This window comes from Mirounga angustirostris, unplaced genomic scaffold (assembly GCF_029215605.1).
Source record: "Mirounga angustirostris isolate CCGP_5_RB_7025 unplaced genomic scaffold, mMirAng1.0.hap1 SCAF_3, whole genome shotgun sequence".
Taxonomy (NCBI): domain Eukaryota; kingdom Metazoa; phylum Chordata; class Mammalia; order Carnivora; family Phocidae; genus Mirounga; species Mirounga angustirostris.
This window is the reverse complement of record NW_026991711.1, coordinates 122,821,926-122,846,560: the sequence shown is the minus strand read 5'-3', so window position 1 is coordinate 122,846,560 and position 24,635 is coordinate 122,821,926. Positions and strand designations below refer to the sequence as shown.

The 24,635-nt window shown below is 38.7% G+C and overlaps 1 protein-coding gene across 5 annotated transcripts in view; it reads left to right on the top strand.

The window, feature by feature from the left end:
- CYTIP (cytohesin 1 interacting protein) overlaps positions 1–24,635 on the top strand; it is a 76,904-nt gene that overhangs the window by 26,917 nt on the left and 25,352 nt on the right. Inside the window, exon 4 of one of the 5 annotated variants that reach the window (XM_045868829.3) lies at positions 19,544–19,703. The exons of 2 other annotated variants lie outside the window; for them this stretch is intronic. In XM_045868829.3, the coding sequence (XP_045724785.1) occupies positions 19,548–19,703 (156 nt within the window). In that variant the 5' untranslated portion in view covers positions 19,544–19,547. Of the gene's footprint in view, positions 1–19,529; positions 19,704–20,572; positions 24,348–24,635 lie in introns of those variants that run through there. 2 more of the 5 variants (XM_045868828.3, XM_045868830.3) reach the window with 2 other exon arrangements.

The window sequence follows — 24,635 nt, the reverse complement described above, 5'->3', positions numbered from 1 at the left end:
TCTAGGCTAGGTGAGTCTAGTTTAACATGTGTCTAGCATGGAGCACTGAGGGGGCTATGTTGGGAGAAAAGAGCCCTAGCTGCACTTCTTCAGTTCTAATGCATATCTTTTCCATAGTTTACAATTCTGATATTAGGATGCTTCTTACCATCTATGGGTACATTTAAGGTGGAAGTTTTCCTTGAAAAGTATAGTAAATCAATGGTACATACTGTGGTTGATGGCACCTTATCATCATAGAAATAAGGTATAATATGTATATTATTGCTGTATTAAGTTTCCCCTTCAAACTACCGAATTATTTCATACTCATTACAATTAAGCCAAACAATTCAGAAAACCTAAATTACATTTGAATAATAAAAACACAGTAAATATTATTCATCAAATACCTACATTGCCCAAAGTAAAGAATCACCAGGAGAATAAATCAACTGCCAGAGCTTTGGGCAGGTTATGAATGTATTCATCAAATGCTTACTGAGAAGCTCTTATGAGAAAGTCACTCTTCCAAGTGCTAGGAGGTTACAAAGATGAATGAGGAAAGAACTCTGTCTTGGGGTTGCGGGTGGGGAGGGGAGCTCACAACTTATTAAGGGAGAAGAGAAAATGTGATTCATCATAAGAGAGATCCCCAAGTTGTGTTTTGGATGCCCTAGGGAGGTGGTGCTCATATATGCTTGGGGCTATCAGCAAGGCTTCATGAAGGATATGGCATTTAAGTCAGACCTGGGAAAATGGGTAGGAGTCTATCCTCCAGATAGAGCTAGAATAGATAAATTCAGGTGAACAATGCGTTGTGAACAAAGCCACCTAAGAAGGTGGAGAGAAACTATTTGTATAAAAGGAACACAGCAGCACAGGGTGGCTGGATGGCAAATATGAGTAACAATAATAACGATTGCAAGAAGCATTTATTGGGCAATATTATGTGCTGGGTACTCTTATGTTTTACTTGGTGATATGTGGTATACTTGGTCCTGTTTTATGGGTGAGGACAATAAAGCACAGATCAGTTCAGTAACTTGCCTAGGGGCCAAGAGCTCAAGCTGAACAGGCTGGCCTTACTCCTTTCATAGCAGTATACCTGTAGGGTCACACACAGGGATACACAGCTGGGAAAGGGTGCTAGACACAGGCCAAGGAAGGTGCTACAAACTACGTGAAGGACTCTGAAGTTTACTCTGTGGCTGATGTGATGGCATTCATACAACATCTCCACTGCAATGGTGAGTGTAATGGGATTGGACCAAAATGGTTTTTAGAAATATGGTACCAGAAGAGTGTAGGTTGTGTGTCAAAAGCCAGCACCCTCCAGGGAACTTTAAGATGCTTAAATTTTTACAAGACTATAATCTCATAGATCTTTTCCATTTCCTATGTCATTTATTTCAAACCTCATAATGATGTGGCCTTTCTCCCTGCGTTGGGTCCATGGAGAAACATACCCCAAATTGGCACTGGTTTTGCCAAAGCCCTAAAGCTGGTAAGTGGTAGAGCTGGGGAAGGAAACAAGATCTTCTGGAGCCTAGATCATTGCTATTGTCCTTACTCAGTCCTTGCTTACTTTTATCTTAACAATTCCTCTTTACAATCAGAGATGCAAATGGGCATACATATAGTAATTGATGGGCTTGCTCAACACTGGAAATCAGTACTGTTTTAAGTAGATTGTATCCTTGCCCAACAAGAGAAGTGGGCCCCTTTTTGGCTGCCACTAGCATGACCACATGATCATGTGCTCATCCAGAGAAGCAGTAGCTTCTGTATTTTTCCACTGGTGAGGAGGGAAAAGCCCTAGCTGGATGCCTCAGGAGACTTAGTGTCTAGACTTCATGGCAATTTCCCAAGGCTTTTGTTTTGGGAACTAGGCCAGCTGTCCACCTATCTTAGGTTAAATCATTCATTTCCACAACCTTCCTGCTGGCCCCACCCAGCTCATTAGTAAAAAAGAATGTTCAGTGCTTGGCTAAAGAGTAAGTATCATTGTTTCCAAGTTCTGCATAATTCTTTGTCATGAATTTGTGTATAAAATTTCAATACTTGTGACTTCAAAGACCTTTCACTGTGTTCTGAGTCAATATCCAGACCAAAGAGGTGCTGAATGATCACCTTTTCTTGAGATTGACAGCAATTTCACCTTTGATATTGTTATACGATCTCTAAATATAAGGAAGAATGGATGTGTAGGAATTTCCTAGGGCTGCCATGACAAATTACCACAAACTTAGTGGCTTAGCTCAGAATTTTTTTCTTTCGTATTTCTAGAAACTAGAAGTCTGAAGTCAAGGTGTCATCAGGGCCATGCACCCTCTGAGACTCTGGGTAGAATCCTTCCTTGCCTCTTCCCAGCTTCTGCTGTGGCCATTCATCCCTGTATTCATTGACTTGCAACTACAAAGCTTACTGTCTGAAATCTGCCTTTGTCACATTGTTTGATTCCTGTGTGTCTCCCTTCAACATGATGTTTTCTTCCTATAAGGACACCAGTCATAACAAGGGATTAGGGACCACCCTAAATCCTTATTTTATCTTGATTATATCTGCAAAGACCCTATTTTTTTAAAAATTTTTAATTGTTATGTTAATCCCCATACATTACATCATTAGGTTTAGATGTAGTGTTCCATGATTCATTGTTTGTGCATAACACCCAGTGCTCCATGCAGAACGTGCCCTCTTTAATACCCATCACCAGGCTAACCCATCCTCCCCCCCTCCCCTCTAGAACCCTCAGTTTGTTTTTCAGAGTCCATCGTCTCTCATGGTTCGTCTACCCCTCCAATTTCCCCCCCTTCATTCTTCCCCTCCTGCTATCTTCTTCTTTTTTTTTTTTCTTAACACATATTGCATTATTTGTTTCAGAGGTACAGATCTGAGATTCAACAGTCTTGCATAATTCACAGCACTTACCAGAGCACATACCCTCCCCAGTGTCTATCACCCAGTCACCCCATCCCTCCCCCCCCCACTCCAGCAACCCTCAGTTTGTTTCCTGAGATTAAGAATTCCTCATATCAGTGAGGTGCAAAGACCCTATTTTTAAATAAGGTCACAGGTACCAAAGGTTAGGACTTCAACATATCATTTTGGGAGACACAATTCAACCCATAACCAACAATCGGCACTCTTCCTTTTATTATGGTTAATATATACAAGTCATATCACTTTATCTGATTGTAAATTTCTTGGGGGAATGAGCTGAGCTATAGTAGAGGAAATACTTGGCCCCTCTTTGGTAAATCCATAGTATTTTTTAAAATTATTGTCTTAATTTCTATCATACTGAGACTTTTTTCTCTTAGCTACCTGGATTCTGATCTCCACGAGGGCAGAGGTCATATCTAGCTCATCTTTATGTCCTCACAGTGTTAGAGCAATTTTGCAGAAGCAATACTGCACAGTGGTTAACACTGTTGTCATTGGAAATGCATGATGTGGATTTTAATCCTGGGTGTCCTAGTTATTAGCTGTGTAACATTACACAAGTATGTTAGCTTCAGTATCTTCATCTGAAAGAGGATGACAAATATAATACTATTCTTATGGTTTTATGAGAGTGACTACTTTAGGACATCACTTAGCTGTTACTATGATTATATACTCAGTAAATGCTTGAGAATTGAAGGAGAGCAAGTAGTCTAGTCATAGTTCTTCTATGGAAATTACTCTGTCTCTTCAGTGAGGCTTACACATATGTTCTAGGCCTTCATGGGGTTTTGTTTGTTTTGTTGGTTGACTGTTTTTGTTTTTTTACCTGAAAACTGAGGGAGTTAGATGAGATGGCTCTGAGGTTCTTCCTATGACTTCAAGGGTATGTATTTTTCACTTCTGTATTTAGTTGATTGTATATTGAAGATTCTAACAAATACTATGGATTTACCAAAGAGGGATGCATTGTTATTGGTTTGTCTCCTATGCTCACTACCTTGTAGTATCTACTTGACTTTATTGTTTTAATTAAATAAAGCTAGGAAAAATGTATCAGTGCCCATTGTTAGGCTCTGTGCTAGATTATGGGCACATAGAAAGAAATGACTAATATATTGTTCTTCCCTATATTACATTTGAATCTCAGAGAAATTAAGATTTCATGTCTTTTCCTCTTATTGTAAGTAGACAGGGATAGAAGTAAGATAGAGGGTTCTGATATTCCAAGAGGCTACCTTATCTCTCTTCTGTGGTTCCTTCTTCTGCTCACATACACACACGTACACCCCACCTCTCAAGACTCTAAAGACAAAAATGGAGAAGGTGAGGAACATTCCATTAAGTTGCTTCCTTCTAGCTTTTCTCTGCTGACTTTCTTCCTCTTGTCAAAGGCAAGTCCCTTACAGGTGGCAGGGTGAATCCAGATGGCTCTGGGTGTTCAGTAGATTGGAGAGGTGTTACTTAGGGAACTCCAAGGTGAACACTGTCCCCAGAGTTATTCCATTTGGATGTGGCTTATTTAACTCCTTTATCCATTCAGTTGGGAATAGTTGGGGCCTCTCCAGTAGGTGATATTTGAGCTGACATTTGGAGAGAGAAAGAGAGAGAGAGAGAAGGACAAGACACTTGAAGTTTGGTGGGGAGAGCACTGTTTCAGGCAGAGGGAAGAGTGAGTGCAAAAAGCCCTGAGGAGAAACTGCTTTCTGTTAGAGGGTCAGAGGAAAGGCCCCTGTAACCAGGATGTGGTATGATATGAGGTCACAGGACCTACTAGAACGTACACGACCTCAAAGGACAGGCTAACGAGTTTGGATTTTATTCAAAGGCCAGGAGGAAATTACCTACCTGTCAGGTAGATATTTTATTGTTCTAAGTAGTACACAAAATTCCAGTCCCAAACAGGTTTCTGGTTTCCTAAGAAGCTCCTTTCTAAAACCCCCCAACCCCTCCCAACTCTGCGGGGGTGGCACTGCCCGCAGGCCCTGGGCAAGAGAAGAAGCTGAGCACCGAGGGTGACGCAGAGTGTTAGCTAAGGAAAGAGGAAGGAACACTGTCACTTGTTTACCTTGAATTTTGATGAAAGATTTGGATTTTGAAATGGAACTCTGCTTGTGTGGGGGGGGGAGGGGAGGGGTCATAAATGACTAATGAGAACTGAACTAGGCAGCTGAGAACTGCCGCTTCAGCATGCGTTTCCATAGGACAAACCAACGCCCTTTACCTGCATAACAATTAGTGGCCTGTGATTGTGTTCCTCTCCTTTGCCACACTGTTGTGGGGACTTTGGCAGTCCTTTCTGAGGGGGAAGTCTACTTGGTTGAAACAAAATGATAAAGAAATATGAAAGAATTTTCTAACTGGGTAAAAAAAAACCCATTAAGCAAAATGTTAGCTTCTTTTAAATGTTAGCCTATGAACAAACAGCAAACATCCAATAATTCTCATTGATAAGCATAAACAAGTAGGAGGACCTAGAAAATGCAAAGATATTATCAACAAAATGTGATTGGCTTCTTAAAATTCTCTGTGAATTATTGGTATTCTTAAAGCTGACTGACTAATATATGAATACATACTTATTATAAAAGGTTCATACCATACGTAGACTAAATTTTGTCAGTCCTGCTTCGCACCCCTCCCCACCTGTCCCCACTACTCCTTCTCCAGAGGTAACTACTACTCACAGGTTGATATATATCTGTGCAGTTTTTTAGGTTTATACATGTTAGAGTACATATACATACATGATCTTTCTTTAAGGAAAAAGCATGGGATTCTATTATGCACATTGTTCTTTCTCTTGCTTTATTTGCCTTAAAGATCTTTATGCATATGGATGTCTCTTTCATATTTTCTAACAGGTGCAGAATATTCCATCGAATTACCATCAGTTACTTAGACACTTCTCAATTGATAATACATTTAAAACTCCAGTTTTTCACAATTACAAACAATGCCACAAGAACCATTCTTGCACTGTTTTCTGCACATGTAAGAGTACTTCTGTAGGGTAAATTCTTAGAAGTAGAATTCCTAGTATGTATATTTTAATTTCAAAACTGTCAAATTACTAATAAAGCTTTATTGATTTATATTCCTACAAAGTGTGAAAAGCCCACTTAATTGTAACTTTACCTGTGACCCATTTTTATTTTTTGTTCATCTGGTGGGCAAAAATTTGTATCTCTTATTTCAAGTTTTACTTTCCTGCTTGCTAATATGTTTGAATATCCTTTAATAAATGTGTCGATGCTTTGTATTTCTTTTACAAATTATCTGTTCACAGCCTTTGCTCATTTAAAAGTACTTTTTTGTAAAGTGTAACTGTAAGCACTCTTTATATATTATGGCCTTAATCAATTGTACATCACAAGAAATTTCTTGTTATCTGCCACTTAGCTTTAACTTATGTACATTATAGCTTTCATTGAACACAAATTTTTAATCTTTATGTTGCTAATGCTGTCTGGACTTTTGTATTGTTAGAAAAACCATTCCCAACCTAATCTTACTAAAATATTCTATATTTTCTGCTATTATTTCATCTATGTAAAATTACTTTTACACTTAACTGTTTAAGCCATCTGGAATTTATTATTGTATTGTAATAAAAGACTATGACTTAATTTTTTTCCAGGTGGGTACCATCCCCATTTATTGAAAGGTCTATTTTTTCCTAATGAAATAAATTACCTGGATGATATGATACATTTCTGAATATACATGGATAAGTTTTGGGAATCTCTATTCATTTGACAATATTGTATTTGTTAATATTCTTTTTATTGACCTTTTCTATTCGACAGTTTTAACTCTTATAATATCTTTTGATACCCAAGTGGGGCAGTTTTCTCAATGCCCATACTCACCCACTACTATTATTTTCAAATTCTTTTTGGCTAGTCTTGTGCACTTTCTTGTTCAGATGAGTGTAAGAATGTATGTCAAATGTGATAAAGAAGCTAACCAAACCTGTGGGGATTTTGATTTGCAGTACACTGGATACCTTAGGAAATTTGGGGATAATAGCTTTACAAGAAGGACTCTTCTCATATAGGAATATGGTATTTCTTTTCCTTAGTTTGGAGTTTATAATGTTCTTCATCAAATCTTAAACATGTTAGGTTCATTCCTATTTTATGGCTTTTGGCTATTTTGATTATGTTTCTTTCCCCCATTAATACAGTTCTTTTCATCCATTGCTGCAGTATGATAAATTCATTTCTCTTTATATGTTGTCCTTTGAAACCTACACTTAAGAAAATCACTTCCTAAGTCTGTTCTTCAATGGATTGTGGATTGTCTTGGATATTCTAGTTATGCAACCATATCATCAATAAAGCTTACAGTTTTGTCTTTTTACACATTTTCTACCTCCTATCTGTGAAGCAGGGCACAACAGGGACAGGCATGAAGGCTATTGTCATCACTGTCTTCTTTCTCACTCCAGTTGAAATACAGGTCAACATTGAGGATGATATTTGGTGGCTGTTTCTGGCAGATACCCTTATGTTAAAAAAAAGTTTTCCTCCTATTCCTACTTGGATTTTTCAAATCCCTACTTGGGATTTTTCAAAGCAAAGATTAATCTTGATAGCTTTGGCATCTATTACATTGAAATTTTCTTTCATCCAGAAACTTAGTGATTTCTGTTAAAATTTTATGTCCTAAGGTTGAACAATCCTCATTTTCCTGGGATACAGCCTACTTGGTTGAGAGGCATTATTTTTCATTCACTAGTGGACTCAATTTGACTTAATTTCCTCCCTCCCCTTCATCCCTTCTGTTTTTTCCCCCTTCTTTCCCTCCTGTCTGTCCTTTCCTCCTTCCATTCTTCCTTACTTTTCACCCTCTATATCTAGTTTAAACTATATCTAGTTTAGATGCATTCTATAGCATCTTCTTTTATGCTCTGTGACAATTAAAATAAAGCTTATCCCTATCTTGGTAAGAGGTCGGTAACCTACAATGGCAGAAACATTAAATTGGCAGAGGACCTATTCACAGAAACCTGGCAGGCCAGAAAGGACTGGCATGATATATTCAGAGCACTAAATGAGAAAAATATGCAGCCAAGACTACTATATCCAGCTAGGCTGTCATTGAAAATAGAAGGAGAGATAAAAAGCTTCCAGGACAAACAAAAACTAAAAGAATTTGCAAACACCAAACCAGCCCTTCAAGAAATATTGAAAGGGGTCCTCTAAGCAAAGAGAGAGCCTAAAAGTAGCATAGACCAGAAAGGAATAGAGACAATATACAGTAACAGTCACCCTACAGGCAATACAATGGCACTAAATTCGTATCTTTCAATAGTTAACCTGAATGTAAATGGGCTAAATGCTCCAATCAAATGACACAGGGTATCAGATTGGATTAAAAAAACCAAGATTCATCGATATGCTGCCTGCAAGAGACTCATTTTAGGCCCAAAGACACCTCCAGATTGAAAGTGAGAGGGTAGAAAACAATTTACCATGCTAATGGACATCAAAAGCAAGCTGGGGGTGGCAATCCTTATATCAGACAAATTAGATTTTAAACCAAAGACTATAATAAGAGTTGAGGAAGGACACTATATCATATTTAAAGGGTCTATGTTTAAAGGGTCTATGTTATTAATTGGCTATGTTTAAAGGGTCTATGTTATTAATTGGCTTATATAATTGGCTGCTCCCATTTTGTTATTAATTGGCTTATATAACTGGCTGCTCCCATGTTAGGGGCATAGATATTCAAAATTGTTAGATCTAACAAACACATCGACAACAATACTATAATATTAGGGGACTTTAACACCCTCCTCACTGATATGGACAGATCATCTAAGCAAAAGATCAACAAGGAAATAAAGGCTTTAAGTGACAGACTGGACTGTATGGACTTCACAGTTATATTCAGAACATTCCATCTCAAAGCAAAAGATACACATTCTTCTCTAGTGCCCATGGAACATTCTCCAGAATAGATCACATCCTAGGTCACAAATCAGGTCTCAACTGGTACCAAAAGATTGGGATCATTCCCTGCATCTTTTGGACCACAATGCTTTGAAACTAGAACTCAATCACAGGAAGAAAGTCGGAAAGAACTCAAATAAATGGAGGTTGAAGAGCATCCTACTAAAGAATGAATGGGTCAACCAGGAAATTAAAGAAGAATTTAAAAAATTCATGGAAACCAATGAAAATGAAAACACAACTGTTCAAAATCTTTGGGATACAGCAAAGGCAGTCCTAAGAAGAAAGTATATAGCAATACAAGCCTTTCTCAAGAAGCAAGAAAGGTCTCAAATACACAACCCAACCCTACACCTAAAGGAGCTGGAGAAAGAACAGCAAATAAAGCCTAGACCCAGTAGGAGAAGAGAAATAATAAAGATCAAAGCAGAAATCAATGAAATAGAAACCAAAAGAACAGTAGAACAGAACCACAAAACTAGGAGCTGTTTCTTTGAAAGAATTAATAAGATTGATAAACCCCTGGCCAGACTTATCCAAAAGAAAAGAGAAAGGACCCAATAAATAAAATCATGAATGAAAGAGGAGGGATCACAACCAACATATTATGAGCAACTCTATACCAGCAAATTAGATAATCTGGAAGAAATGGGTGCATTTCTAGAGATCTATAAACAATCAAAACTGAACCAGAAAGAAATAAAAATCCTGAACAGACACATAACCAGTAAGGAAATTTAAGCAGTAATCATAACTCTCCCAACAAACAAGAGCCCAGGGCCAGATGGCTTCCCAGGAGAATTCTACCAAACATTTAAAGAAGAATTAATACCTCTTCTTCTGAAACTGTTCCAAGAAATAGAAATGGAAGGAAAATTTCATTTTATGAGGCCATCATGACCTTCATCCCAAAACCAGACAAAGACCCCATCAAAAAGGAGACTTACAGACCAATATCCCTGATGAACATGGATACAAAAATTCTCACCAAAATACTAGCCAATAGGCCCCAACAGTACATTAAAAGGATTATTCACCATGACCAAGTGGGATTTATCACTAGGTGGCAAAGTCGGTTCAACATCTGCAAATCAATCAATGTGATATAATACCTTAATAAAAGAAAGGACAAGAACCATATGATCCTCTCAATAGATGCAGAAAAAGCATCTGACAAAGTACAGCATCAGTTCTTGATTAAAACTCTTTACAGTGTAGAGATAGAGGGTACATATCTCAATATCATAAAATCCATCTACGAAAAACCCACAGCAAATATCATTCTCAATGGGGAAAAACTGAGAGCTTTTCCCCTAAGGCCAGGAACATGGCAGGATGTCCACTATCACCACTGCTATTCAACATATACTAGAAATCCTAGCCACAGCAATCAGACAACAAAAAGAAATAAAAGGCATCTAAATCAGCAAAGAAGAAGTCAAACTCTCACTCTTTGCAGATGATATGATACTTTATGTAGAAAACCCAAAAGGCTCCACCCCAAAACTGCTAGAACTCATACAGGAATTCAGTAAAGTGGCAGGATATAAAATCAATGCACAGAAATGAGTTGCATTTTTATACACCAACAACAAGATAGAAGAAAGAGAAATTAAGGAGTCAATCCCATTTACAGTTGCACCCTAAACCATAAGATACATAGGAATAAATCTAACCAAAGAGGCAAAGAATCTGTACTCAGAAAACTATAGAATACTCATGAAAGAAATTGAGGAAAACACAAAGAAATGGAAAAACTTTCCATGCTTATAGATTGGAAGAACAAATATTGTGAAGATGTCAATGCTACCTAGAGCAATCTACACATTTAATGCAATCCCTATCAAAATACCATCCACTTTTTTCAAAGAAATGGAACAAATAATCCTAAAATTTGTATGGAACCAGAAAAGACCCTGAATAGCCAGAGGGATGTTGAAAAAGAAAAGCAAAGCTGGTGGCATCACAATTCCAGATTTCAAGCTCTATTACAAAGCTGTCATCATCAAGACAATATGGTACTGGCACAAAAACAGACACATAGATCAATGGAACAGAATAGAGTGCCCAGAAATGGACCCTCAACTCTGTGGTCAACTAATCTTTGACAAATCAGGAAAGAATGTCCAATGGAAAAAAGACAGTCTTTTCAACAAATGGCATTGGGAAAATTGGACAGCTACATGCAGAAGAATGAAACTGGACCATTTCCTTACATCACACACAAAAATAGACTTAAAATGGATGAAAGACCTAAATGTGAGCCAGGAATCCATCAAAATCCTAGAGGAGAAAACAGACAGCAACCTCTTTGAGCTCAGCCACAGGAACTTCTTCCTAGAAACATTGCCAAAGACAAGGGAAGCAAGGGCAAAAATGAACTCTTGGGACTTCATCAAGCTAAAAAGCTTTTGCACAGCAAAGGAAATAGTCAACAAAACCAGAAACAACTGACAAAATGGGAGAAGATATTTGCAAATGACCTATCAGATAAAGGGCTAGTATCCAAAACCTATAAAGAACTTATCAAACTCAACACCCAAAGAACAACTAATCCAGTCAAGAAATGGGCAGAAGACATGAACAGACATTTTCCCAAAGAAGACATCCAAATGGCCAACAGACACATGAAAAAGTGCTCAACATCACTTGGCATCAGGGAAATCCAAATCAAAACCTCAATGAGATACCACCTCACACCAGTCAGAAAGGCTAAAATTAACAAGTCAGGAAATGACAGGTATTGGCGAGGATGCAGAGAAAGGGGAACCCTCCTCCACTGTGGGTGGGAATGCAAGCTGGTGCATCCACTCTGGAAAACAGTATGGAGGTTCCTCAAAAAGTTGAAAATAGAGCTACCTTATGACCCAGCAATTGCACTACTGGGAATTTACCCCAAAGATACAAATGTAGTGATCGGAAGGGGTATGTGCACCGCAATGTTTATAGCAGCAATATGCACAATAGCCAAACTATGGAATGAGCCAAAATGTCCATCAACAGATGAATGGATAAAGAAGAGGTGGTACACATACACAATGGAATATTATGCAGCCCAAAAAACCCCGAAATCTTGCCATTTGCAATGACGTGGATGGAACTAGAAGGTATTATGCTAAGCGAAATAAGTCAATCAGAGAAAGACAAGTATCATATGATCTCACTGATATGAGGAATTCTTAATCTCAGGGAACAAACTGAGGGTTGCTGGAGGGTGGGGGGTGGGAGGGATGGGGAGGCTGATTGATGGACACTGGGGAGGGTATATGGTATGGTGAGTGCTGTGAATTGTGTAAGACTGTTGAATCACAGACCTGTACCTCTGAAAGAAGATAGTAGGAAGGGAAAAATGAAGGGGGGGGGAATTGGAGGGGGAGACGAACCATGAGAGACTATGGACTCTGAGAAACAAACTGAGGGTTTTAGAGGGGAGGGGGTGGGGGGATGGGTTAGCACTGTGATGGGTATTAAGGAGGGCATGTATTGAATTTAGCACCGGGTGTTATATGCAAACAATGAATCATGGAACACTACATCAAAAACTAATGATGCAATGTATGGTGACTAACATAATAAAATAAAATAAAAAATAAATTATCCTTATCTTGAAAATTTTGCATTGCACTGATAATCACCTGGATCTCAATATTTTTTAAAGGACAGACCTCTGACTACTTTTCCAATTTCTCTGATTTTTGGTCTATTTATGATTTCTACTTCATCTCTCTCTCTTCCTCTCTCACACACACACACACACATATATATGTATATGTATATACACATATGTATATATTATCTATTTATAAATATTTTATCTTCTTGCCCAAATGCTTAAGGTCCTGCTCTTTGACTGAAATGGATTTGAATAAACTCATTTCAATGAATTACTCCTATATTCAAATGGAAACCACCCACTTTATTGATGTAATTTTTTGCTAGGTGTAGCTGATATTATTCATTTATTTTATGGTTATTAGAGCAATTATATATATTTCGTGATATATACATACATATGTATGTATGAAGATATCTATATCTTGATCTTTAAACTTGGTTGGCTGTATGCCTACTTTACGAGTTACCAAGTAACTTTAAAAGAAAAATAGCAACCTGTTTTTGCTTGTTTTTGTTTTGGGTAAGATAATAGCCCTCAAGCAAAGAAAACACTCTTATAATAGGTGGCCACTCTATTTCTCTTAGAGACTTAATATTTCTCAGAAAGTCATCTTCATTTCGTAGAATGATTTCTTGGGGGATGCAAACGTACCTCAGTTTGGTTAAACCTTCTCCACCTTTGTCTTAATTCATGAAGAAAAATTGTTTAAAAACTGTTTTCAACCAAAAAAAGTAGGAATCTTTTGACTACTGATTATGCTTTTTTTAAAAATTTTATTACGTTATGTTAGTCACCATACAGAACATCATTAGTTTTAGATGTAGTGTTCCATGATTCATTGTTTGCATATAACACCCAGTGCTCCATGCAGAATGTGCCCTCCTTAATACCCATCACCGGGCTAACCCATCCCCCACCCCCCTCCCCTCTAGAACCCTCACTTTGTTTCTCAGACTCCATAGTCTCTCGTGGTTCGTCTCCCCCTCCGATTTCCCCCCTCCATTGTGTTTATGCTTAAAGAGAGTTTTTACTGTTGTTACAGCAGCAACAGCACCTACCCGCAGTTGCTAGGCAGGGATCCCCAAACCCAGAGCTGGCCTGGCTTAGGTGGAGAAAATGCCTCCTTCCTAACCAGCTGGAAGAGCCTCGTCCTGATTGGTTGAAAGGACCTAGTTCTGATTGTTTGGAAGAGCCTTGTCCTAATTGGTCAATATTGGCAGGAGACCCAGGAAGCTCATTGGTGCTTTTTGGAGCCAGGGTCCTCTGTTTTTAAGTCTGGCTTGCATATGAGGCTGCCTCCCGGCCACGTCCCGGTTCTGTTCCGTAACAGAAGCAGTTAAACAACAGCAGAGAACAGAAAGCGCCTAGGTGCCCAGTGTTTTTCATCTGGAGCTCGTTCCCATGGACCCTGTCTCACAATTAGGGCTTTTCCCTCCAAAAGGGAGCCATGTCTTGGATTTTGAGAAACTCATTTGTGGACTGACACTTTCTTTTAGAGTGTACTTCAAAGGCTACTGTTCTTTGCACAGTATGTGTTGATTCTTTTCTCTCTTCTATAAGCCTGTTGTTTTCACTCAATTTTTATCTTTTAACCCAAGGAAACCATGTGGTATAAGGAGGAACACTGTCTAAAGCAAGTAACAGCAGAACTACTGTGGTTAAAGTCAGGGCTGGAAATCTCAGAAGCTGTCACCTTTACTTTCTTCTCCAGGTAACGCAAAGGATCTGCTTACATTTGGAGGAGTACAGCCTTAAACTTATCATAGAGACTGTCTCCTGAAGACTTAACTCTTCTGTATCTACAGAGCATTTTGTATAGATAACATTGACACGTCCACAAAGATCCCGTAAAAACCCTACACACATACCTATCATCTCTAAGTGGCCCACATATAACTTTATATCTTTAACATGGACCCTCCCAGAGATACATCTTTGGCATGTTTCACCATGCTCAGAGGACTCTCCCTAAACCTGAAGAGGGTTAAAAAAAAAATGAAAAAAAATGCAGTTAATGATTTTTCTGTGATAAATACACAAAATGGATGTATCAAGATCATGTACTTTTACATTTAAAAGAAGGCTGGAAATTATCTTACTTAGTGGATTCATGAAACACTGATCTAGATAACCTGGTTAAGGCCCCAGAGGAATTCAGTGGCTAAATCTCTTGGCTGATACTCTAATCTACCCATAGCTTCACGATTTGATTGGATTAAGCTTTAATAGGTCAGCAAATTGTTTCCTTGAACTTCTAGTAAAGCATAATGGATATGCTCTATTGTTAGCTATTATTTATATTAGATTTAATGTTGTGTGCATGTGTATGTGTGGTTTTAAATACATACGTCACAACTCTAAGCTAATATTTGGTTTGTACCCACATTAAGATTTTCAATATAGGGACTTCATGACCTCTTTTTCTCTTATTTCCCTTTTCTGAGCTTGCTATTTTTCAGAACCAGGCCTGACTGTAATTTACCCTTTTCTGAAAAAGGCTCCTCCTCTTTTGGGAATGCTCTCAGAATCCCAGTGACCCACACTGAGTGTTTGGGGAAGATAGAGACACCCATCCACCCAGTTCAGTCACTCAAATAAGGTGAGAAATAGGAAAAAACAGTTGTCACTGTTGGTTGGCTCTCAGATATGAGAGTAACCTTACCAAACTAAATCTACTTTATATAAATTCAAACATAAAAGAATCAAATATTGTCTGGATGACTTTATCCTGTCTCTTATGTCAGTCCATGTAGCCAAATATGGGCTCCCTGTACAGATAAAGACAAAATGCTGAAATAAAACAAATAAGCAAAATGAAAAACCCAAACAAAACAAAACCCTATGGTTCCAGGAAGCAAATAAAGGCTTCCTGTGCAAATAAAGGCAAAGGGCCAAAATAAAGCAAAAAACTCAACAGCTGTCTTAAAATCTGAAGGACACAGAGGAATTCTTTTTTTTTTTTTTTTTTTTAAGAACCACTTAAACTCCTCTCCCATATCCACACTAATGAATAGAGTAGTTGGGCTAATGGTAATCCAGAAATTTCAGACATTGGCTCTGCCAATGCTTCAGAGGCATAACCTGCCTGGTATACGACAGTGAGGATCTTCACATGTAGTCTAGCCTCTAGACTGCTCTTGGATGGATGAGGTCATTCTGGCTACATATATGAGCGTTTGGTAGTAAATAAGGCAGTTCGTAGAGAATTCAAGTAATGTCCTTTGAAGTTTTTCCTTTGAATTCTTATTACTTAAAACTCAATAGTAATACTTTACTTTGTACCAAGTGCTATGCTTGGACTATTTGATCTGTTTCTCCCTAAAATTTTTAGTTTAGATATGTAAAAACTGAGGTTTAGAGAGCATATTAGTCAGCTTGGACCGATACCACAGACTGGGTGGCTTAAACAACAGAAATTTATTATAGTTACTATAGTTTATTACAGCTGGGAAGTCAAAGATCAAGGTGCCAGTAATTGGGTTCCTTGTGAGAGCTCTCTTTCTGGCTTGCAGACAGCTACCTCCTCTCTATGTCCTCACGTGGCAGAGAAACAGAGAGCAAGCTAGCAAACACTAGCTCTCTGATGTCTCTTCTAGAAAGACATTAATCCTATGGGATCATGAGTCCACCCTATGACTTTATTTAATTTTAATTACTTCCTTAATTACAGGTCCTGTGTCCAAATACAGTCACCTTGGGGTTTGGAGCTTCAACATACGAGTGTAGAGGGACACAACTCAGGCCAAAGCAGAAAGATTAAGTGACTTTTACAAGGTCACGGTACTGTTGAACAGTAGAGCCAGGATTTGAGGAGTTAGGCACTGAAGCCCCTGTAGCTTCCTATAGCTGTCTATGAGTCTCATGGAGGTCCCAGAGTTGGCCAAGCTTGTCTTCTAGACCCTTCGGCCTTTCTGTGTTCTGTACTTTTGTCATACCCTTCTCACCTGCTCCAGCACATCATCCCCACGTTCCAGCTCCTCAGGATTCATCTAATTTGTACTAAAGGTTGATTCATTCCAAGAGTATTTGCATATTTATGAACAAAATGCCTCATATAAGAATAACCCCCCCCCAATAATGGGATGTTAGCTTTCTGAATACATAACAGACATATTTTAAAAGAGATTCTTTCCTCATCTCTCAGATTACTCCTTACAGAAGACTGTTGTACTTTGGCATATGGGTGCGTAATACAAACATTTTCTACTAGTTTAGAAATATGCTTTGATGCTTTAGAAGAATATTGTTTAATTCATTTTGTTAAATATCTACTTCCCTGCCCTTTTCTTTTTATTAACAAATATTTCTAGCCCTGCATCGGGCTCCCTTCTCAGCAGGGGAGTCTGCTTTTCCCTCTTCCTCTGTCCCTGCTCGCTCTCTTTCTCTCTCTCACTTTCTCTCTCAAATAAATAAATAAAATCTTTAAGAACAACAACAACAACACAAAAACCCAAACATTTCTCGAACACTTTCTACACATAGAACATGAATGTAAATTTAAAGATACAAAATGGCCCTTGCTTTCTAGGTATAATTTAAGTATAATATGTTAAATGTCAAAAGAAATATCTGAGAAAAAAAGATGATATGACATTTCAGAGAATAAAGTTAGCTAAGAACTGCAATTTTTAGAAGTTTTATTTTATTTTATTTTATTTTATGAACAATGAGGCATTTCTGAAATCTTTTGAGTAGGTAGATAGCTTGATCAGATTCACTTTTAGAATCTCCTTAATAAAATAAAGGGGAGGATGAAGAGGAAGAGAGTTCAGAATAGTGTAATTGCCCTGAGGTAAATTCTATAAAAAAAAAAGAAGTTGTAAATAGTAGAACACCTTTGTGAATCAAGGGTTTGAGGCTTGAAGTCATATTTGTATGAAAAGATTAGTGTTTTCCCACATTTTTATCACAAAGGATGTTTGATCAGGGATGTTATTCAAAATATTTAATAACCAGTATGACATAAGACTTTAACAATCAGAACAGGGAACTGGCCAATCAAAATAGACCAGGTCCTAAATATATAATTAACAGATGTGATCATACTGTTATGAACTGGCTGAATGTCAGATCTGCCTTTGTCTCTGGTGGTACAGCCAGGGATCTCATGATTTGAAAGATTCTACTCCTTAAACACATTTCATAAATTAAGTAAAAAAAATTATTTTCCGATTTCTTAATTTAATAACAGACTTCTGTAATTTATATTAGTTTAATATCAGTATAACATACAAAACTGATACAACTTTAGCATTCGTCTGTAACACTTGGTTGTCACCTGGCCTATATGGCCTTATATCAGGCAAATGTGTAATTTCCACTTGGCATTTTGAAATATAAAAATAATTACCTAACTCATAAAATTCCTAGGGGACAGGTGGACTGCTGTCCTCAATTAATAGTGTTGATTTAAATCATGTACCTCACAGCCTAGAGATGTTTTAAAATGTCTCTCACACACACACACTACATAAATATTTTCATAATTGACATATTATTTAGTTGCCAAAGTCTCTACCACTCTCTTTTGTTTTACACATTTATGTTATATTATTTTACCCACCTGGCCCCTGAAGGCAAATGCATTTATAATCCCTGATTTAGATATTTTTATGTTTTTATTTTTATTTTTTGTTAAAGATTTTATTTATTTATTTGACAGAGAGAGACACAGCGAGAGAGGGAGAGGCAGGCTTCCTGCTGGGCAGGGAGCCTGATGCAGGGCTCGATCCCAGCACTCTGGGATCATGAGCTGAGCTGAAGGCAGACTCCCCTATTTTAATGTTTTTAGAGACATCATTTTGTTCATGTCATAATCCAATTCCAATTGTAGTGAATTATGCTGTGATCAGGTTTTAAAAATTCCTGAAGTAGTTCTATCTCGTGAAGCACTGTTAACTCAGAAGATTTTACCATTTATATTTGTCAGGTTCTGCTTGAGCTGAATTCACCCTGACTTCCATTTTAGTTCACAACTTTCTACTCCTTTATATTCTACTCTTGACCTTCAAAATTATTTTGAAAGTCACAGTTGACTTTTTGTAGTATGTAAAACTTCTCTTTTTGATTTTTGTTTTGAATCTTTCCTCTACTTACATCCCCTGCTCCTCCTCTGAAACCAGTTCTCTTGAAACTACATGTGCCAATCCCCCACTAAAAAAAGTGTATGTGATCTTGTGTACTTCATGATGGTGCCCTTGGCCCATCTGAGCATGCAGGGACCAACAGGTAACATTCTTATGCCACCTTGGTTTGCCTGATACCTTCCTGTCCTTTCCATTCCTCCCCCAGGACCACACGCTGATGCTGCAATAAAGTGCAGTCTAAGATAGGGCCAACTTTGAGCTCTGAATGTGCTGGTCTTCTCTTCCCGTTGTTCCTTGTAAAGATGATGGATCATTTTAGTCAGGACAGAGTAGTAGAAGGGCAAGCAGAAGAATGCTGAATGGTTACAGACCAAGTGGCAGATACAATGTCTTTTTGATGAACATTAATGAGCTAGGGTATACTTCAGGGAAAGTACATTAAAAGGACTTTGTGAGACATGACTGGACCCTGTAATTCTTGCTTATATCCACAAGAACTCAATGTCTGCATATCCTGACTTTGACATTGCACTGCCCATAGTGAGTAGGAGAATGGGTGGGTAACACATGGCAGAACTTGGGGAAATTTTTCTTTCTTCCTTTAAAAAAAAAAAAGGCAGATGGTGTTTTGAACAAAACTTGCTGTAGAACATAAAAGCATGAGAGTTCTGGCTGTTTGAAAGAGAAAAAAAATAAGTTGATTTTTTTTTTTTTTTAAATGGTAAAACTAGTTTCTTCCAGGGGCTTAAAGAAAAAAGCACTGAGAAATGGGAGAGAACTGCAAGATAGGGTTTGTGTAACAAGTACCTAAAACCACAGAAGTCACATGGGCTTTTTCTGCTTTGCTACTTTTGATTACTCGTCAGAGAGTTTTTAGCTTCCCCCATCCTGCAAGGCCACTCAACCATGTATGAGCTGGAGTAATCTTTATTCACAATGTCTTTACAAAGACTCATGCAACAGAGCTGCAATGGCAATTTGGTGGACTACTGCGCTGGTCCAGCATATAACTCTTACTCCCCGCTCACGGGCAGCTTCCGAATGGATGATAATAGAAGGATTCAAATGCTGGCAGACACTGTGGCTACTTTGCCTCGGGGACGAAAGCAGGTATGATTACTGTTTTGTACTTTCAGAGTGTTCATGTTCTCTTGAGAGCAGAGTTGATGTGTTTGTCTGACTTCACACCGAAATTGTATTTTAGAGGCTTTGGAATTAGTCACTAAGAGTATGGGTGAGGAAGGAGACAGGGAGCCCAAAGAGCTTGTGGACTAGTCCAAAAGATTTAAGACCATAATAAAAAAAAAAAATTTCAAGGCAAAACTTAAAAGAAGATTGTTTTTCTCATTTGAAGAGGTGTTGAAGTAAAATGAAAATCATTAAGTGCATCGAACTTAGTTCATATAGACATGGCCAGTTTGAGAATTATTGATTCCCCCCCCACCCCTACGTGTCTCATTGATTCCTTCCTCCCGGCTTCACTCCTTGATAGTCATTTCCAATCCAAGGAGAGCACTTTTTCTTCAGGACAAATTTTGTTGACTAAATTATTTTCAGGGCTGGGGTACAGGCACATTCCTAATGCTATTAGGAATTAAGGCTTTTATTAGATAAGTGAATGGCTGATGGAATACCAGCGCAGTCACTTCTTAGCTGTGGGACCTTGGACAATTCATTTGCCCCTCTAAGATTTAGTTTTCTTTTTTCTATAATGGAGATAACAACAGACCCACCCTAAGGAGCTCTTCTGTGGCTTAAGTGAGGAAGTGGGCAGTGCTTAACACAGTGACTGACATGTAGTATGTGCTTAAAAATTATGTTATCGTTTTTATTTGTACTGCAAGATATTTCCCTAGAGATGAAAACTTATTTAGAAAAATCCATGTCCAGTTGAGTTAGTTTCTTTCATTCTATGATTTCCAATGTTTAAAACAATTTTTTAACCTCTTCAGGTTTTGGTTCTATAACTTGCTATCATGCTCCAAGTACATATCTGAATTTAGAATTAGAATTGCTTTAAAGCATGAGGTTTTGCCCTTAAATCCTACTGCACATCACGGGCTCCTCTTAAACCTTCTAATTTCAGGATTAGAGAGTTAAAGCATAGAGGGAGAGTCGTGATCTTTTCTCAGTGATGTATATAGCTGATTCCTCATTATTTTTCACAATGAAGATAAGGGCATAATTTGCCATGGTTCGGATTTTTGATCTTTTTAATCCCAAATGCTTTTATGACATTAAGCTTAATCAAATGATGAACACTTCTATCAATTTACTACTTGCCTGAAAATAAAGCAGCTGTGGGAAGCACCAAGATCTTTATTCAGGTTTCAGATATAGAGCAGTGTAGGAGGTACAGACATGAGAAGAACACATTTCCTGGCCTTGTAGGGTTATCAATTCAGTAGGCAGAACAAATGAATAGGCATTATACAACATAAATGCTCTAATCCAGGGACACGCCTTTTAATATAACCTTGAAGGACAGATATTCCAGTGATTGAGGGGTATTCTAGAGCAAGGCAATAATTAATGCTGAGGCACAGATTTGGGGACCTTTGGGGCACGTTGAGATAACAGCACATTATTGTGTCCAGAGTGTCTGTGGGAAGGGAGGGGAGACCTTGGAGCTGGGCTGCTTTATGAAACACTTGAGCACTTCCCCCGAGGATGCAGTCATTTGACCAGCACAGGAAGCCACGGGGTGTGTTTGAGCAGGAGAGGGTTTTAGGAACCTCACTCTAGAAATGTGGTGTGTCGGTAAGTGGGTAGGGATGAGTGGCGAGGGAGCAACTTTTGCAGTAGTTGGAGAAAGAGGAAATGGACGGAATGGAGAGGAGACCCAGAGACTTGGCTGTGAAAGGCAGTGAAGATGGAGGAGCCACATCTGGTTTTAAGCATGGGTTAAGACAGCGTGGACTAAGAGAAGGCAGTCAGTAGTAGGTTATTGGAAGGAGACTGTGAGAGGGATGGAGGGAGATGGAACACACTCATCGTGCATATGTAGATAACATATACTCGTGAACATGCACATGCACACATTCCCACACCAATGAATTTATCTGATGTTCTCTTTTTAGGTCCTCTCTTCTCCCTTTTCTCATGTTCTTTCCCATAGTAAACTCCTATTCGAAGAGCTTTTTCTTCCTGTTGTGAGAATTACTGTAAGGAAAAAAAAAAAAAACAACCAAAACCAAAACCTCTTCTACATGATACTTAGGGTTCTGTACAATTCTCATCAATGAGACTTGATGTAAGTTTATCCCAACATTTCAGAATTTTCCAAATTGATGTTCATTTCTTTTAAGTGGTTTTTAGAGAATAATCACCCATTTTGCACTGACCGAATTGCAGGCAAGAAGATCCCTGTGAGGCAATCCCACGAGCAGGTGTCTCTCTGCCCACTGTTATTTTCAACACTTTCAGGGCTGACGTCAACAATTCATACTTCTCGTTATTGCTGGCTTTGGCTTCTGCAAAGCTGTATCTGGTGAGCCTGTAGTTTCAGATTAATTTTCAGAGCATTTGGGTGTTTACACTCAGAATTGCTTAAAAATAGACTTCTGTGTGTGCATATTACCTCTATACCTGTATTTGCAGGAGGTGACAGACACTGCAGTGCAGCTTCTACCTCTGAACATAATTTTAGGGGAAAAAAAATCCCTGCAATGGAAAACACGGTGGAAAGGAGACCAGAGGAAATAAGGAGAGGCTTTATAAATGTGGTGATGGCAAAGGAGTAGTGCTTGTGCCTGATAAGCCCCGAGGGTAGTAAGTTGCATTTGGAAGACAGAGTTCACCAAAAGCTGCGACGAGAGCCAGGGACCTGCGGACCAGGCAGGAAGCTGGACTGTGCCTCAGTGGTAGCACAGACTGCCTTTGCCTGACAGTCTTCCCGTTACCGAATTATTGCTCAACAGGCACCTTCTGAAAGGGCGATTTCACTTAAAAGCTCAGATACAGAATTTTGCAAAGCGTGTATTTCTGGGGTGGATTCTGCCCTTCGGGGGCTTTCACCTGATTTCTGGCCGCACGCCCATCTGTTACCGAAGCTCCCAAGTGTTCCTAACTACAACAAGGTATTTGGATCATCTAATGAATACTTCAGGTAGAAAACTATTAATTTCACTACTAAAGAATTCGAGAAGTGTCCTCTAATCCGTATTGTGACATGCTTGGAATCAATAGCCCACAGTTTTTCTTGAAAAAGGAGCTCATGAATCCACAATGAGACTTTCTCGGGAAGCTGGGACTTTTATTTGGGTTCCTTGAGGGCACTTACAAGTTAGGAAACTGAAGTCAGCTCCATTAAGCAAGTATCTTAGAATAGTCTGCAGAGCCCTGCTATCCCAAGGCTCCTGGCTTAAAAGGGAAACAGGGACAAAAAAAGCCATATTCATGGAAGAATCAGGGAGAGGGAGGCAGGGACTCGAAAGTGAGCAGGGCACATAATTTGTGGAGGCTTGACACAATAAAAGCAAAAGAAACACCTTCCCTGTTAGTAAGTATCCCCTCCCCACCCCCGATACTTTCAGGAAGTGAGTTCACTGAGTGGGGACCAGGAAGTAACAATCTGTTACTTAGCAGCTGAAGTGGCTACAATACTGAACTTGGAGCTCCTCCCGGCCTGCTAGCTCTCTGAGCTACAGATGACCCATATCTTTTGCAAACTGACAGCTGAAATATTTGGTCTTCGCGTCCTACTAAAGAGGGGCACTGTGAATCACTGCATAACAGCAAAAATTACATTTTGAATATTAATGCCTGATCTTTTAAGTCATCTGACTAAAAACAAAAAGAAGAGGAATCGTAAGCTCACCCCCAGGCATCTTTCTATTAGTGGCAGCAAGGGGTTAAGGAGCTTTGTCTTAATCAGCAGTGGTAATTGAATGTGTAGTTTGCAGGCCTGCCAAATCGCCAAACCTGGATTTCTCATATTAGATAATGTGTAATAAAAGACAGCTGTTGCCAGCATATACCATTCGTTCACACACCAGCTCCTTCATTCGTGCGTCTCGCACTGCCATCCTGAGAAGACGCTCTGGCTGGGAGGGCACTCGGGAGCGCGGCCTCCACTGGTTGGATCTGAGAACAGGACAGCTCACTCTAGGAGAAGGGCTGTGGGCAATACATTTTCCAAAGCGTGAGTCCTTCCATAAGGCCTTAGGCATACTTCCTCCCACTTCGGCAGATAAGTTTGGTGTGTGAGCAAGGTGGAACCCTGAGAACCTTCCTTTCCACTTCGCCTGAGTCTGACAGCCCAGATCAAAGACGAGTAGGCTTTGTGTCAAGATGTGGCACGTGTCAGAGAATTTGATGGTACCTAATTTATTTAAATTCTTTTTTATTTAAATATTAGGTGCCGAAGAGAGGTTCATCGCTCATCCAGGGTAGAAACTAATTTATACTTTGACTTGGTCTGATTTTTTTGTGTGTCACTGATAACCCAAATCAGTCAGTCCACAGGAATTGAGTCTCTGCCATGCATCTTGCATTGTGCTAGGCAAATATTTTCAACTAGTCAATTAGCTAGATAGAAAGGTTAGCAGGAGAAGGGTGGGGCAGTTTCCTTCTGTGTGGAGGTCTTGGATTTGTCTTGTGGACTTAAAAGATTTTAGATTTGAATTTAAATATAATTTTTTTTTTTTATTATTTAGAAGGCAGATTGCAGGTGGGCCAGATGGAATCCTGAGGTTCCCCTCAATATTGTGATTATTTGCCTGGCAAAAGGGCATTTAAAATTGCTGAGGAAAGGTTGGAAATTTTAATAACTCATTAATCCTTGCTACCATTTATTCATTTGGTGGTGATGTATTAAAGCATTACTAACTTCCTTTGCTTTCTGTTAGTCCTTTCTCTGTGGTTCTTGTTGTTTTTGGATTGAGATTTTTTTTTTTGATCTTATTTTTTGACTTGATTTTCATTTTTAATGTTGCCACATGTTTTGGATTTTTTAAATTTAATTCTGTATTTTTAATGATTACCCTTGAGATTTTCCCGTGAATATTTAAAATTTGCTGAAGGACAAAGTTGAAAAGTATT